At 35.3% G+C, this 15,310-nt stretch overlaps 1 protein-coding gene across 1 annotated transcript in view; it reads left to right on the top strand.

Annotated features, from left to right (window-relative positions):
• The window catches only part of LOC106456942 (UPF0568 protein C14orf166 homolog), a 25,037-nt gene extending 12,615 nt beyond the window's left edge, over positions 1 to 12,422 (top strand). Inside the window, exons 5-8 of the mRNA XM_013916320.2 lie at positions 2,542 to 2,630; positions 4,694 to 4,759; positions 5,043 to 5,091; positions 11,979 to 12,422. Of these exons, the coding sequence (XP_013771774.1) occupies positions 2,542 to 2,630; positions 4,694 to 4,759; positions 5,043 to 5,091; positions 11,979 to 12,133 (359 nt within the window). The 3' untranslated portion in view covers positions 12,134 to 12,422. The remainder of the gene's footprint in view (positions 1 to 2,541; positions 2,631 to 4,693; positions 4,760 to 5,042; positions 5,092 to 11,978) is intronic.
• The last annotated feature ends 2,888 nt before the right edge of the window (positions 12,423 to 15,310 follow it).

Genomic DNA, 15,310 nt, shown 5'->3' with positions numbered 1-15,310 from the left:
TCTTATTAATGCAGAGGAGATTGATATATCCCTGCATGACCTAGCACATACATATAAGTGATGGTCTTACTGTAAGTTGCTTTGCTTTCAGCCATCCATCTGGGGAACAATCACTCAGAATTTTAAATACCACTGCCTGTGTATCACTGACAAATATCATGATGATGACACTGTCTGTTTGCACTTAACTGATTTCAGCAACCCACAGTAGAACTTCTTTTATGTATTGCTGGTTTGGGAAATTTGAATAATCTACCAGCTTTATGCAATATGTTGTTGCTCCAAGAGACGACGAATACCAAAGCAGCTCTTGCTATCTCTGGTGTCTGTGATGACAGGAGACAGTCCATCATGGTTTTTAGATGCTGATAGGCTTTTTTTTTCACAATCTGTTCAATCTACATTTTATGTGATAAACTGATTTCCACAGATTCCTGTGGCACAAGATGTTTATTTCACATGAGGAAGTCGAGATCTGGTGATGACAAATTATCTCATTGGTGGCTGTATTGCACTTCTTTACCTATGACTGTCACTTAAGGTGTCTTTTAGACAACCTCTTGCTTTAAGTGCATTGATATTTTTAGTAGCTCTGGTTATTGTGGTATTAAGATGGCTAATGATGATTTGTCTACTCTTGAGTATGCTGCAGAACATCTCTTTCACTTTGGCAAGATTGATGATCATTTGCTAAAGCCCTACTTTTACTTCAAAATGTCATCAGCAAAGGTTAGCACATGGCATCTGGTTAGTTTTTCAAGGTGAGATAAATCAATGTTGTAGATGTTGAAGAGAACTACTTAGATTGGTGACCTATGAGACAGACCAGTACTGATTGTGATCCAGTCTGACTGCCAACTTCCATGCTTCATTATACATCTTCTGGTAGTTAGTGTAGCTGTGAATCATCTTACATATGTTATACTGATGCCTCTTCTGAGCATTTGTTAGCAAGAATGGGCAGCTGTATACTACTATAGATATTATCTAGATCTGAAACTACTGCTAATGTGTTGTGACCAGCTTAAAAACCTTCCCACATACTAGCCTTGATTTCAGCATTATTGATCCAAGTTTCCTTGTCACTTCAATAACCAACAAGTGATGACAGTAGTGAGAACTCAAATTGATAAGCAAACTTTCTAACTACTTTCTTCTCTGGAATCTTGCCAATGATGTTTTGTAGTATGTTGATTTGATGGCCTTTAAGGTAAGAATGATACTTCTGGATTTTGGTAAAAAATTGATTAATGCATCTGTCCATATTTCAGAGGTGCTACCTATTATGCTGCTTCATTGACACTCCAACATTACTTTCAAGAGGATGTCTTCTGTAAGCTTTGTAAAGGTGGAGATTCTCAAACTATCTGGTCTTGAAGCTCCATTTTTGATGTATTTATGGCTCTGTGTATATCATCTAAGCTGAATATGGCTTATTATTTTGCAAGTTTTATAAAGATATCATAAAAATAAACATTACAAACAGCCCTTGTTTACAATAAATTTTACACAAAGAAAACAAATTTAATCTTTCAGAATCATTTCCATATAGGTTAAGAAAATATTCACTATTATAATACAGGAAATTCAAAGTGTGTACTATATGTGGCACAAAACTGTCAAAGTGAGTATGATGATGTGTGTGAGGCTCAATTGAGGTTGTTATATTTACTGGAGTAAATTCATTATCACTTGAGTGTTGGATTCTTGCTGTAATGGACAAGGTGAAGTACATTACAATTATTATTGTTTATTACATGCATCAAAATTATTAAATTGTTGACACAAATACACTTCATAAGCTTTTAGTTCACTTAAATTATGTACAGTGTGCATTTTAACACACACATGTACATGAAACATGTATAAACTTAAGCATTTGTGGATGTAAATTTTTTAATTTTGTAATACACTCCAAGCACATAAATTATGCAGTGGACCACCATTTCACAAACATTGTTTGTCTTTTTTCAATATTGCATCATGGTTAATATGGCCACCCAAACTTTTTGCCAGCTGTAACCAGCCCAGCATACCAGGATAATAGCTGGCCATCCAGTACAGACAATATGTATTTTTGTATCGTCATTTTTGAAATGATTTGCATCTAACATGAGACACGTTAATTTGGTGAAAGTGAAGGGACACACTTGATGCAATTTGAGTAACTTAAAACTAAAACATTTAAACTTTGCATTTTTTTATTTTTTTACAAGTTTTTGAAATAATTTTAACTTTTAGTACAAAATGTTACTTATGCACATGGATTTTTCATAACTAGACGATGTCACGAATTTCTGTCAGCAATTTTTTTAAGTAATAATATTTTGTAACATATTCATTGGTGAGAAAGATGGATGTTTAAGATTAGTTAAGAGTCTTACAGAATAAAGGATTGGAAGTGAGAGGGTCTGTTAAAGCTCTTAAGTAAATACATGAAATACAGTCATGGTGAAAGAATATAAGATAATTTTTAAGTGTTCAGGTGTTATTATAAATAACAATAACTGTTTTGAAACACCTGTTTCTTTGATTATATAGTTGAAGATAAAGACTTCAAAGCTGGAGTTTCAACTTTAGCAAGACTGTTAAATATAACAGAACATCCAGATCACTTAGTTACCTTAAAGGTAGGGCTTCATATATATATATATAACAGTTTCACTATAAAGATTGTTAAATCTAATAAAATGTACAACCATACAACCACCTGAAAAGTAGAGCTATTTTAATTATGTAATAGTTTTTTAAAGACTCATAAACAATATATACAGATGGTTATTTGTTTTATAAGAATAGTGTTCCAGATCCCATACTGCACTTGGAACTACATTTTCCATGATTAATCTTGTTGAAATTTATGATTACAATTATCTAACACAGCAATATCCATTGTAAAAAGCTTCTTGGTTTGTTGGTCTAAGAAACTTTTCACTGTCTGATGAACGTGGACGTTGGCTTCTAAGGCCACGTTTATGCTAACCAAATGCAAGAACTTCATGAGTGCACAGTCATGTTACATCAAAGATAGCTTGAACATCATTTTCATTTTCCATGGTTTATAGAAATGTTTCTGTGGACTTAGATTTTTTACTTTATGCTTTATTCTGATGTAACCATTTTTATCCTGATGTAGTCATACCTTTTTGACATCCTTGCCATATTGATCAATAACTTGATGCTTTATCATGACGTAGTCATACCTTCTTGACATCCTGGCCATATTGATATGTAACTTGATGATTTATCATGATATAGTCATACCTTCTTGACATCCTGGCCATATTGATATGTAACTTGATGCTTATCCTGATGTTCTGGTCATATAGTGCAAGAATTTTATTTTACCAAACAAACAAAAAATTCTTAAGTTCTCTGTATCAACTTGTCATTGGCAGCAGATCAACTGTTTTTGTGTCACAGTATTCAAGTACATAATATCATAATTAAACCTTGTCCAATGTTACATCATTTACAAAATATTTTTAGTATAATCTTTTACAATGTGATGTTCTCTTACAAGTGTATGGGGAGGAGATCATGAGGTGGAGATAAAGCTGCTCTACAAGAGCAAAATCTTGTTCACAGTCTATTATGGTATATGTAACTTGTTAATAGCTTCTTTCTGGGTTGGAACCATTTTTATGAACTTTGGCTGTGGTAGAAGTAGTCCTGTGTGTAGTTGGATATTGTTTAAGTGTTTTTGTTTTTTTCAACCTCATTGATATGTCTCTCGCCTGCATATCATTGCTGTTTTGTAATACAAATATTCTTCTTTGTTAAGTACTATATCATAATCCTCCATCTATAAATCCATCAGTGGTGGTGCAACATTTTCGAATAGTTGGGAATTCATTGTGAACCAAATATATATGTCACTTGTGATACCTTTTCATGCATGTGTATCAGCATGTACAAATCATTCTTATAGAGTGCAATTAATCTGACAACTTTTAACACTTTCATTTTTATTTGGGTAATTTCCATTGAGCATGGGTCTTCACAAACCTTTAGGAAAAAAGTAAATAATGTTTTTAAGAAAAGTTTTAATAAACATAATCCTTGAAAGTCACATTAAAAGGTACTGTAAATAACTGATAAAATCTTAAATTTAAACAAAATTTTTTGACTAAACCATAAAGTCATATTTGATCAGTATGGTGAGAGTGCTCAGGAGAATTGATTTATTAAAATTTTATTATTATTATTAGAATCAGAGTTATTAAAACCTTCCTCCTATTCAATCAGTTTGAAGTCCTAATTGAAAGTGAGAGAGAAGAATTATGAATATAATCTATCCTTTATTACTTGCAGGAGGCTAAAAGTATGTGAATTCAAACATTCAACCAAAAAATCAACATGCTAATTAATATACAATTGTGTAAGAAATTCCCAGAAATGAAATACTAGTATGGGTGGTCTGTTTAAAGCTGATCATCAGATATCAAGTAGTTTTAGGGCAGTTATCTAAACATTTCCAAAACCTTGTGTTATAGATTAACTCCTGTCAGATTCATTTTACTTTTGTTAAAATTAAAGTAATAATGTTATGAATCAGGTTAAAAGAAAACAATTGTATTTGTTTGACATATGGTAATAATAAAAACTTTTAGTGGGACTAGCAAGTGAAACAAAATGGCATTCAAAACTCTTGAATATGACATTAAAAATAACAAGATGTCTCTGTTTTTAGGCAATATGTACCCTTGTGAAGAATCGGTTGTCAGTTGAAGCTGTTTCAAAGAAAGAAAAACCACAGGTATTTATACGTTTGAATTTCAAAAAAGTTTTGAAGAATTTCTTGTCGTGCAAAAAAGTGTAATTTGTTTATTTGTTACAGTTTCCTGAAAGAAATGATGTTGCTATAACTGGAAATATTTTGTGATGTATTTTACTAGTAGGAATGTCTAACGTCTATGTCCTGTCATATGTTTTACTATCCAGATTGTTTGTGTTTTTCTTAATTACAAAAATTTAAGTAATCTGTTTTAGTTAATTAAATTTATCTGTAAAAATTATTTGTTTTTATATTATTTTCCTAGGGCAAACCCTTTCCTTTACATGAAAGTTCTCTGGCATTTGACACAGGGGGTGAGTTAGAATATTATATTTTAATATTTTCCATCAATATTACTTATACAAAGCATTATTGAAGTATTTGTTATTTGTTTTCAAACTCCTACTATGTAGTAAATTTGAAGGCTACTGGATAAGCTACTTGAATTCTTTAAAATTTACTAATTAATTTATTTGAATGTTTTCAGTGATACACTTGTTAAGAGTGTACGTGATGTGTTCCACTGGATGTAGAATACTAAACATTAGCTAGGCAACACTGAAAGTTTGCATGTGTTTTTGATGATAGGGTAAAATTCTTCTCATTGGGTGGTAGAAATAAGACATGATCAAGTATTTGCAAACTGATTCAGAATGTACCATGCAAAACAAAGTTTAGTATATCTTGTATCATTTACAATAATAAAGATGTTGTGTTATTTTCTTCCACTGATCCTGGTAGATGTGGATAAACTGAAATTTTTATTGAGAGTCTAGTTGTGCTGTTATGGTTAGCATGTTGGGCTGCAGATCTAAAGGTTCAAGATGAGATACCACTGAACACTATGATACACTATAGTACAGATTGCCTACCAATGTAGTATCTTATCTCTGCTTACCACTAGCCTTGATACTCCCACTTATTTCTGCATACTAACATGCAGATGATTATGCAGCAACCCTCCATCAATAGGAGTGCAACACTACCCCTATTGTAACTAGCACCCTCTCTAATCTTGCAGCTGTTAACCACTTCTCAGTATTGGCAGTCTTATTGAATAGACACATTTTTGCTCACAGTTAGATTCACTTATCTACAGATTTTTAGTTTCTTAATTTTTCTACTTTAATTACGTTGTTCTTTACCATTTTTGTTTTCATTTGTGAAGAGTTACAAATTATTTTATTTATTTTTTCTCCTCTTTCAATTTTGTGAGTTATGCACTTACAGTTTCAGGTGGTCATGACTACAACTGTTGCAGCGGAATTACCAACTACGTCCAATGGGTCGAAACCATGATTTTGGACCTATGAAGTGACAGCTCTAGGGCATCAAGAGTTGCCCAATTTCATGCAACAAATAGAACATACTGATGATTGTTTCAAATTCCCTTATTTGGACTCATAGCATTAGTATCCCTTCTTCGTTAGTGGGGATCAGACCCCAATAATTTGATTACCTTTTCCCATATTTGTCTTACTCTGAAAACCCTTCTCAGGTCAGAGCTGATGGGGGCCAGACTCCTTCACTTTGCCAATGTTTGTAGGTCCTTGGTGATTGATCCATGGGTTTTGAAAATCGTTTCAGTAAGTCTGGTCCTCTGTTTCTATTCATCACCCCCATTGTCTCACAATCCTGTTTCCTTCCCCACTCTTCGGGATCTCGTTTTTTGCCCTCCTGATTCATTACACGAGCATTTGTTTCCACCATTCTATGAACATATGGCTGCTTCTTGCCTCCTCACAAGATGACTCAGTCCTACATCCTGAGTTTCTTCTCCAGGATACTGTCTTGGTTGGTTGGCTTGTCACAGTGGAGCAATTTTTCCTCACACCCATACAATTTTGGGTTGATCTCGAGGTGTTTTTCAACTCCTTCCTCCATCAAGCCTTACCTGCTCCTTAGTTGTGAGCTGTAGAATGTCTCGTATGCAGTATTTTATCTCTTTCCTCTTCTATTGCATGAGAGGTTCTTTCTCTCTTTTGGGGACTTGGACTTCACTTAACCCTCATTCCTCTTGGTCGCGCCCTCATGTGTCATTGTCAGTATAGCTTTGTTTGGGATCCCTTAGATACCCCTCTTGCCCTTCCCTGTCCATTACAGACCAATTTTGACTGGTGGTTGGATTGGTACACTACAACCGATAGTTTTCCTCTATCTCCTCCTCCAGAATATAATCTTTTATGGATGCTTCTTTTTCCAGTAGAGGGTGTATCTTGACACTCAGGAGGTTTCGGGGCTATGGTATCTTTCCACATCCTCTCCATATCAATCTTGGAACTTCTTGCTGTTCGTTGGGCTTTTCTTCACTTCCTGTGGACTCCTAGGGGCTGGTTGGTGATGGATCACTCTGACATTTCTGTGGTAGTCTCGTACATCACCAGGTAAGGAGCACTCGGTCAACAGACCTCTGTTTTCTCAAATTGGATCTTCTGTGTCGGGCCCACTACCATCCCATCACTTTGTTGGTACCTATATGCATATCCTCTTTTCATCTCCTCCCATATGTCCTTGTCATAAGTCAAACCACTCTGTGTAGTGTTCTGCTGCTGGTTACATATTGGCCCACTCACATGTGATTTCCACTGCTGCACCAATTTTTGGTGTCACCTCCCTTTCTCTTCCTTTATCTCTAACACTCCTTCGTCAGTCACACTTCGACGTGTGTCATCTGTCTGTACCTGCACTCTCTATGTATGCATGGCTTTGTCTTGTACCTCATCTGAAGGGCTGGATTTTTGTATGTAGTTTTCTTTGTTTTCCATCCTGCTCTTTCTTCCTCAATGGCAGTTTGCCCATGTACGTGGTTCATGTACCACTTTTGGTCTATCCTAATGGGTTATAGTCCTTCCCATCCTGTGGTTCCCCACATACCACTTTTTTGATTTGGCTTTTTGAATGGGGCCTTTCGGTTGCCTCTGTTGTGAGCTGTAGGGTGAAATTATCTTCCACTGACTTTGCTTGTGTTTTCCAGTTGCCAGTCTTACCCATTTTGTTTTACTCCTTCTGTTTTTCCTGTCCTCCCTGCTCAGTTTCCCTTCCAGATTACCACCTCTATGTGGTCTTCCATGTTTTTCCCTGTCCTCCATTGGACTTTTTGAATTCGTGTTCTTTAAATCACCATTCCTTGAAGTTCCTGATCATTCCTTTATGCCCAAGATTTCAGCTCCTTGTGAGGTACTTCCCCTTCACACCTTCTTCCCTTCCCTCTTTTTCCCACCTTTATGACTGTTCCAAACCCGCCCACCTCCTTTGCTCAATCAGGGTTATTTGATAGTATATGACACATTGTGCTGCTCTCTTCCATACCATTTTTCCTATTACCCTTCTAGATTGAATTCACCAGTTAAGTCACCTGGTGTTTCTCTTCCCTTTCTTCTGATGATTATCACATTTTTCATGTGTTTTTTTTTTCCATCAGATTCATCACTTTACCATGTCACTGGCTGTATGTTTCCATTGAGGGACATGATCAGTGCTATAACTGTTCATCTGTGGGTGGTAAGTACTCCATTGATTTTCTTTTTCTTTGCAGGGGCCTTTATCATATGTTTGGATCCTGCTCTGTGGTGAGTGTTGCCTAACCAGGTTTACTTAGTCTTAAATCTGCACTGTATAACCTGTGATCACATACAATGCTAGATGACTGTGACATGGAGGCTCTTCATACTGTGGACCTGATGTAGAATTCATTCCAGATACTGTCAGATGTTGATTGATCGACTCTGTGGACGTGATCACTCTGCTTTTCAAGATAGAGTATCACTGTCACCCATTGCACTGTCTCCAAAGTTGCGGTCCTCTGGACTTACTAATGCAATTTTTTCCCTCCTCTCCTCCTAGTAATATGTGTGTGTGTGTGGGGGGGGGGGTATTGCTACTTACTAGTTCCTGGCCACTGGGATGGTAGACCATGAAGGCACAATACTGCTCAGTTGAGAGTAGCTTGGTGGCATTCTGCTGATGTAGATGACATGAAGCCCTTCCTACCATGGACCTGATGTATAATTCCAGATGCCACTAGGTGTTGGATCTAGCATTCTGCCATGTAGTGCAGTTTGCCTCTCCAGCTGTTCCACCCTCTTTTCTACTATCCGCCAGATGTTGGTTCCGAGGGAGTGGGTGTTCGTTGAAGCTGGACCAGCCACATAAGTCCTCACGTGTTTGGCTGGTACCCTCCTCCTGCCATGGATTGGATGATAAATTCCCAATGCTGCCAGGTTTTGGACTGCAACCCCAACTAGCAGTTCCTCTTTCTACCATCCACCGGATGTCAGTTCCTGGTGGATCTGGTGTTGGTTGTAGTTGTACAAGACACAAGAATTCCCACATGTGTAAGGTTGGGTACCCTCCTACTACCATGGACTGGACAAAACATTCCCAGTGCCTCCAGGTTTTGGACCAGGACCCATTTTTGAGGTGAAAGGTAGAGGATCTTCTTCCTACCACAGACCTGATATACAATTTCAGATGCCACTAGGTGTTGGTTGAGGTCAATTTCCCATTTATGGTCTCTCTTGCCCTAGCCATTCTACACCGGTGGGTCCAATTATTTCTGTAATTTCTCTTGTGGTCCCTCCATATTTCTGGCCCTTTGCCAACACATTACTGAAGGGCAAAGAATATACCTGGCTCGGAAGTGGTGCAGTCTCCCACGGGTGTGTTGTTTTTAATTACTTATCACACTTCATCATTTTCCTATGAGTACAACCTAAAGGGGAATCATATTCTTACCAGCCCTCCACTGGTTCAATATGGGATTCTAGTTTTTTTTGAGAGGAAGTAAGATATTGTATTGGAAGTAAACTGAAAATGTATTTCTGATAGATACCTACCTGTTCTCACATTTCCCACCCATTCTCCCCACTTCTGATGTGGTTTGGTGTGATATAAACAATCTTGAAGTAGTTAACAGCTGCAAGATTACAGAGGATGCTAGTTACAATAGGAGTAGTGTCACACTCTTGTCAGTGGAGGGTTGCTGCATAATCATTTCCATGTTAGTAGGCAGAAATAAGTGGAAGTATCAAGGCTAGTGGCAAACAAAAATTTGCACAGTAGTGGACAGTATAAGTCATGAAAGCTTTTGTGAGGGGGAGATAAGTGTTGCAAATACATTATCAGTTTAGGAAAATGTGATTGGTGATTCTGCCTGGTTGCCTTCTCTCTTTTCAGTTGTTTAAAACTAGGAACAGCCATATGTTATGTTATATACCTTACATAGGATTTCTGTTAATAGTTGTAAGTTTTTACAGCCTAACTACTAATATACAAGAAAGATAAGGATATAGGGTTAAATTTTAAACACACTCATAGTTTTATTCCACTTTGATCTGAACTGAGAATCGATATTTTTAACAGATAGTGCCAACTTGGTTACTGTTCAGCATAGACCATCCTAAAGTATCAAAAACGTCAATTCTGACAAGTTGGTCATGCATAGGAACAATCAAACAATTTGGTTAAGTAACTGCATGGGCATTTAAAATATGCAAGATATTTTTATCCTAAGGAGGATACTTAATGACCCAGCATAAGTAATTTATTGTATACTGCATATTTTTTTTCTTTGGCAGTAAGGCACACTGTTAGATTATCTGCCATAGGATGCTGCAAGTAAATAATATAGATCAGTGATTTACCAACTTTCATCCTGTAACTCTTTCAGAACATGCATTATTTTGTACACATGTCAGGAAGTTTGTGCTTACTTGCTCCAAAAGTGTGTGTGATATACAATTATAGTTAATAGTTAAATCCTAATCATGCTTTTCTAAGGCACATAGGGTTGGTGCTTTAAGTCTCTCGTTTCAAGTAGCACAAGCAAATGAGAATGGTGACCCATTCCCCAGTGGACAGGATGCTAGTCTATCACAGTCTAACCCCACAGCTAATAGTTTGTACCTATTGTATAGCTGGTAGACTGGAACAAATAAGGTAAAGTATCTTGCTGAAGGACACAAAAGCATACAACGGGCCAATCTCAGATTTGCAACCATCCTAGTACAAGTCCAAAGCATATAGCTAGTGAGTCACACTGCCCTACAGGAAAAAATTGAAATAACAGGGTATAAGCCTATTGTACTATGTTCTGTGTCATTCCTCAGCAGATTTAGTTATATTTTACAGAGTTATTTACATTGTTAGAGTCAATTTGCGATCTATAATATAACCTATAAATTATTCATGCTATCCATTAAGCATGAGTGCCACTGCATTACTTCACCATGTTATTTTGATACGTTGAATTTTGACCTTTGAGGCCTATTGTTCCTTTAGTCGGGTTCAGTGAATGCAGATGGTGCAGTTGAAAATTATAATTTGGTGAGAAGGACATCTATGATAAAAAAAGACACAAGCAGTTGTATAGCTGCAGGACCTAAAGAGACACATTCACTACTGAGGTGTGATTAAGTCAGGGATTTGGAAAGTTGGAGAACCATTAAGATATACTAGCTTAGTGACAGGTTTATGTGATGATTAAGGAAAAACAAACACCAAAAGCCAAAAGTGTAACATGTATGCATATATAGGTTGTCATTCTATCTAAAATAAATAAACACCAAAATTCACTATTTTATGCCTTAAAGGTAAAATATAAAAAATTGCATTGTGCCTTTAACACTTGGAGCAATTCTAATAGTAATCTAAAGGCCTATTTTCATACCTAATGTCACTGGACTTTTAGCTTTTGGAATACACTAAGTTTACAGCATACAACCCACATCCAGCTATGTATGCCAACCTTAAAGACTGTATCAGGGAAATAAAACAGTTCCAGAATATCTACTTGTAATGTGTTTGACATATAGCAAAGGTACCCACTGTATAAACTGAAGTCAAGAAAGTTGTAGTGGAGATGTAGCTCAACATTAGTTTACACTATACTTTCACCCAGATGTTTATTGATAATGTACTTTATTCTGTCTTTCTTTCTTTAATTGCCAGTTACTATGTCTTAAAATGTGTACATTCATTTGTAGACACCCTGTATATAGTGTATAGTTTGCAACTTTTTAATGTAATGAAATCATTAGTATAATTTTAGCTTTTACTCTCGGTGTTAATAAGATGTTAATATTTACTGAGTTCAAGATTAGTATATTGATAGTAATCAATTTTCTTTGTTTTTTTTAGAGAGAGTGAAAAGTACCTTTATGAAAAAAAAAATTATATTGAAATATTGATTCTGATATTTCAGATTATGTAATGAATCAGGCTGCCAAAGTCCTTCGTTTATTGTATATTCATGACCTGAGAGATCTTCAGACCCAAATCAATGAAGCCATTGTAGCAGTTCAGACAATTACAGCAAACCCTAAAACTGACACCAAACTTGGCCGTGTGGGGAGATAAAGTTAGAGACTGAAAACCAAAATACCAGTGTTATTGCTTATGCATTAATTTCCCAATAAAGATTAGAAGAAAAAAATTATTTCTATTGTTTTATTCAAAGTAATCTCAGTGTTGAGTAGTAAAGTTTGTTTTTGGTAATATAAATATATATATATATATATAAACTTGTTTGTTGGGTAAAAGTTTACCACCTTTAAAGCTGAAATTTCATTTTGTAGACTTCTAAACTTACAATTTACATAATGTAAAACTGCACAAATCTCAGATTAAAATACACATTTGCATTATTTTTTGGATATGAATTTGATTCTAATCATAGAAACAATATAGGTAAAGGTGTGGTAAGTAAATTTGGCAAAACCTTGTGTTAAGAGACTTTTAAAATAACTATATTGAAAAAAAAAAGATATTGTCATTTTCAACTTCTTTAGAAGATGTTTGGCCATACCAGAATCTAATACCTTATGTCATGAGTTTCTCTACCTAGAGTTACCCAAAATACTCTACGTCCTTATCTGATTGTATGCAGCCCACTTTTGGAATATGGTTGTTTTGTAGCCATAAACTTAAACTACAAATGTAATCTGTGTACAAATAATGGCTAATCATTCATTTAACCCCAGTAACTTTTAGTAAAATTAGTCCCTCTCACTTCTCAAGAAGAACTAACAGGTCAAACTGATGTTTTCTTTCTTTGTTATCTTTGAAAATAGCTCTCTGTACCTTGTGAGAATTCCATCAAATGTGATGTTACAAACATTACATCAAAGCATACAAGAAAAGATGCATCTTCTTGTTCTGTGGTTGATATATTAGAACATTTTATCCTTTGTTTTCACTCATGGGTTCTTAGAATTAGTATGTCTCCAAATTATCTTAATTGGATCTTAAGCATTAATGTGTGGAAAGTAAATCTCGTCACCACACCTAGAATTTCAGAAGTACCCTTTTTGTGCTTGTTTGTTATTAGCTTAGGATTTTCACCTATTTGATGTTCTGCATGGAGAAGATTTTTAGCTACAAAACGTCTAAATCTTATACTTGCCAACCTCGATGAATCTTTCATTTCCCCTCCTTTTTACCCTAATGTGAATAACATTAATCTTTAAATACTGATAGTACCGTTTCATTACCATCAATTCATTCAATATGCTTTCTTCTTAATCAACTTTAAAAATTCTTTCTTAAAACTGTTTAATCTCCTCCCTAATAAGCAAGCTCTACAAACCAACTACAGGATCTTTGTTTCCCACATTTCATTTGTTTCATTCATTGTTTCGCAAACCTAACATATATTACCCAAACAAGTGAATAACACACACTTTGTATCCATTTCTAGTCTTATTGAGTTATGAAAAAACAGTAATTAAGTAAGCCTATTACAAAAAAAAATTAATAATCCCCAAACAAATTCCCTACGTCTAGTATGTCAATAAAATTTAATATTGGTGACACAAAAATGTCTTTTAAACATTATAAGTTATAAATATACTCTGTAGATAAATTAGTGAGAAATAAATTTGTTATTAGTATAAGAAAAAAAAAAAGAAAGGAAGAAAATAATAAAACTATTAACTAACCCAAGACAATTGTGTTTAGCTTTTCTTCTCATAAGCTAGCTAACTTTGTCAAGAAGAAAAGGTAAAATTAAGTATACCAACTACAATTGAAAACGGTCTAAATTAAAATATAAAACAATTTTTGATTGTTCCAGAACTACACAAAATGCCACCTTCCTAAAATCAAATTGTGTACTGTTAAATAGATGGGAAATGACTGGTCTGTATGACTTTTTTCCACGTGGTCACCTATATTCTCTCATAATTTATCAGGTTTGTTTAGAGAATTGGGACATAAGTAGATTATGCCTACATTTTTTTCTAGTTAAACGTCAGATTGAAAGGCTGATAACACACACCTAAAAGCATGTGTTCTGCAGACTGACAAGAAAGGCGCAGCAAAACTTCCCTGATAAAACTACGTTATATTTGTGCCTAATAATAATAATAATATTTATTATTAAGTTCCGAGAAACCAGTTTTTAGTACGTGTATTTGCTAAATTCAAAACATTCATAATGTACAATGGATATTCTCTAACGATTGTTAAATCTGATATTTTAAGAACAAAAATACCCTAAAATGTTAGCGTTAAAATCATCTGAAACCTTTATCATTGTGTACATAAAGATTTAACAGTTACATTATCTATTTGTTACTTGAGTATTTTATCATACTGCCTTAATAGCGGGTTAGAGAAGAAGAAAAAAAGAAACAAGAAGATATTACAGCAGTGACAAGAAAACCTGCAACAGTGTCAGCTCGAACAGCAAAATAAACAAGAAGAGAGATTACAGCAGTTGTTGGAGGAAAAATAAAGGAAACAAGAAGAGAGACTACAGCATTGGTTGGAGGAGAAAGAAATGAAACAAGATGATAGGCTACAGCAGTGGTTGGAGGAGAAAGAAAATAAACAAGAAGAGAGATTACAGCAGTGGCAACTAGAAAAAGAAAGGAAACGGGAAGAAAGTCTCCAACAGTTGCAGGAAAGTCAGCAGCAACTACAGGAAAGACAACAACAGTGGCAAAAAGTACAAATGGAAAACATCAGTAAATTTAAAAGCGAATTAAATACATTAAAGGATGATTTATTGTCTTTTACATAAGGAGGAAACATTAACCATCGACTTAATCAGCCCCAGACAATGGCAAGCCCTTTCCAGACCTCACAGCTAAACTCTAATGCAGACATCTTCAGTCCTGTTAGAAGTCGCATCCTAGATATGAATGTCAGCAATAGGGGTGATCTAGTAGTAGTACCTATAACAGTGGTCAGTTTCTCTAAATGTGAGCAGACACTTAAGGAAGGGGCATTGTTGGGTGTGTGTCAGGAGGTAGAGCCAGTCAATGTTAAAGCAAGAAATACAACTATAAAGAAAGGACATACACTTCCAGAACATTTAACTGACCTCTATAAGAAGAGCATAGTCCATTTGGCATCATCACAGGCTCTTCAGGTAAAAGAACTTTTGGCAAATTATGCAGACGTCTTTTCGAAAGGAGATCATGAGCTCGGCTGCACAAACCTTGTAGAGCACAGAATAAACACAGGCAATCAACATCGAATAAAGATCCCTCCGACTAGAATAGTTCCAACAAAGCAACACGAGATATAGAG

Source organism: Limulus polyphemus, unplaced genomic scaffold (assembly GCF_000517525.1).
Source record: "Limulus polyphemus unplaced genomic scaffold, Limulus_polyphemus-2.1.2 Scaffold273, whole genome shotgun sequence".
Taxonomy (NCBI): Eukaryota; Metazoa; Arthropoda; class Merostomata; order Xiphosura; family Limulidae; genus Limulus; species Limulus polyphemus.
The sequence above is the reverse complement of the archived record's forward strand: the minus strand, read 5'-3'. Positions and strand labels throughout refer to the sequence as shown.